The 2,050-nt window shown below is 60.1% G+C and overlaps 1 protein-coding gene across 1 annotated transcript; it reads right to left on the bottom strand.

Annotated features, from left to right (window-relative positions):
• Positions 1 to 584: 584 nt before the first annotated feature.
• On the bottom strand, positions 585 to 1,598 carry C5AR2 (complement component 5a receptor 2). The gene has a single exon (XM_008073483.1). It carries the CDS (start codon positions 1,596 to 1,598, stop codon positions 585 to 587), a length of 1,014 nt encoding a protein of 337 aa, XP_008071674.1.
• Between the last annotated feature and the right edge of the window lie 452 nt (positions 1,599 to 2,050).

The following is a 2,050-nucleotide window of genomic DNA, read 5'->3' as shown; positions in this document are numbered from 1 at the left end:
AACCCGCAGGCTCAGGCAATCCACTCACCTCAGCCTCCCAAAGGCGCGGGATGACAGGCTGAGCCCCCGAGCCCGGCTTTGGAATGCTTTTCACCCAGATGGGGGCATGACCCTCCTGCCGGCTTCAGGGGACCTTGTCTGGCTGAACACCCAGCCCTCTTGTCCCCTGAGGTTTCCTAGCCTCTATCACCACTTCACAAAGTCCATATTCCTTTGTTTGCCTATTGTCTGTCTTCCCACTGGACTGTCAGCTCTGTTGTGGTCATGCCTAGAACAGGACCTTGCCCACAGAAGGTGCATAATGGATGTATGTTGAACAAAGGGAGGGATAAAATAAAGACATTGTTGAGCCCCTGGATCCAGCTATACCTGATGCAAGTAATTTTTGTCTTTTTGTTTAGTTTTAATTATTTTTTGGTTTTTTTAGAGATGGGGTCTTGCTACATTGCCCAGGCTGGCTTCAAACTCCTAGCCTCAAGTGATCCTCCCACCTCGGCCTCCCAAAGTGCTGGGATTACAGGCATGAGCCACAGCCAGCCTGAAGCCAGTTTTGTAAACTGGTTATAGACCAGTCTTCCTCTAGCTCACACCTCCACCTCCGAGACCAGGTCGTGGCTGGTGGATTTCTTGCTGACGTCTCTTTCATCTTCCTCCTGGGATTCCTTCAGGGCCCAGCGACACGCAGCTGGCAGTGACTGGCGCAGCTGAGTCCGCCCGAAATACAGAAAGAGCATGGGATTGAGGCAGCTGTGGGCGAGGGCAAGGCCCACGACCAAGGGTTCGGCCCTCAGGGCTTGGGCCAGGAGCACAGAGTTCGGGGTGGCCACGGCCAGCACCAGCCTCAGCAGGTGGTAGGGGGTCCAGCAGACAAAAAACCCCACCACGACGGCCGTGCCCAGGGGCCAGCAGCGTCGGGCTGCTCGGCACAGGAGGGTGCCGTGGCAGCCGGCCACGACCACCAGTGGCCCCAGAAAGCCAAAGAGGAACCTGATGGCGGTCACCGCGAGCTCAGTGCTGGCTGAGCCGCCGTAGTCCACCACACACTCCAGCCGGGGCGGGAAGTGCTCCTGGTGCAGCCGGCGATGGACGGCGGAGGGCACGGTGAGTGACAGGGCCAGCGTCCAGGCCAGCCCACAGGCCACCTGCACGCCGCGAGCCCGGCGCGTCACAGCCCACCAGGTGGGCCCGAGGGCCACCAGGCAGAGGTCAGCGCTGAGAGCGGCCAGGAGGAGCACGCTGGCGTACATAGACAGCAGGATAACCGAGGGAAGCAAGCGACAGCCTATGGCCCCGAACGGCCAGTGGCCCTCCCGGGCAATGGGCACCGCCAGGACGGGGAGGGACAGACAGCAGAGCAAATCCGCCGCAGCCAGGTGGAGCAGCCAGGTGGCAGCGACCCTCCGGCGGGCCTCCTTCCCGGCCACCCAGGCCACCGTGGCATTGCCCGGCAGCCCCACCAGGACGATGGCCGTGTACAGCAGGAGTGGGGCCACGCGGAGCGCGTCCACGGAGAGGCAGGAGCCGTCCAGGCAGTCCACGGGGAGGCCCGAAATGTCGCCGTAGTCCGGGTACTCATAACTGACGGTCGCGTTCTCCATCCTGGCCTCAGTCACCTGGACAGCAGAGAAACACAAGGGGAGCTCAGAGGAGGGAACTCAAAAGGCCCTAGGAGCCCCGGGGCATCAGGGGACCAGACCATCAGCAACTTGTAAGCTGAATCTTGCAATGTTAGAACCCCGGAGCTTTGGAATATTGGGATTCCGGGGCTGGGCACAGGGGTGCGCTTGTAGTTCCAGCACCCCGGGAGACTCAGGTGGGAGGATCGCTTGGGGCTAGGATTTGAGAACAGCCTGGGCAACATAGTGAGACCTCACCTATACAAAAAAAAATTAAAGAATTAACTGTGCGTGGTGGCATGTGCCTGTAATCCCAGCTACTTGGGATGCTGAGGCAGGAGGATCGCCTGAGCCCAATAGGTCAAGACCGCAGTGAGCTGTGATCACGCCACTGCACTCCAGTCTGGGCAACAGAGCAAGGCTGTCTCTGAAAG

The sequence above is a fragment of the Carlito syrichta genome, unplaced genomic scaffold (genome assembly GCF_000164805.1).
Source record: "Carlito syrichta isolate Samal-C Ts95f unplaced genomic scaffold, Tarsius_syrichta-2.0.1 Scaffold115683, whole genome shotgun sequence".
Classification (NCBI taxonomy): Eukaryota; Metazoa; Chordata; class Mammalia; order Primates; family Tarsiidae; genus Carlito; species Carlito syrichta.
This window is presented reverse-complemented; position numbering and strand designations above follow the sequence as displayed.

Excerpts from the sequence above, each read along its gene's own strand:
- C5AR2 (XM_008073483.1), bottom strand. The coding sequence starts at position 1,598 with ATGGAGAACGCGACCGTCAGTTATGAGTACCCGGACTACGGCGACATT.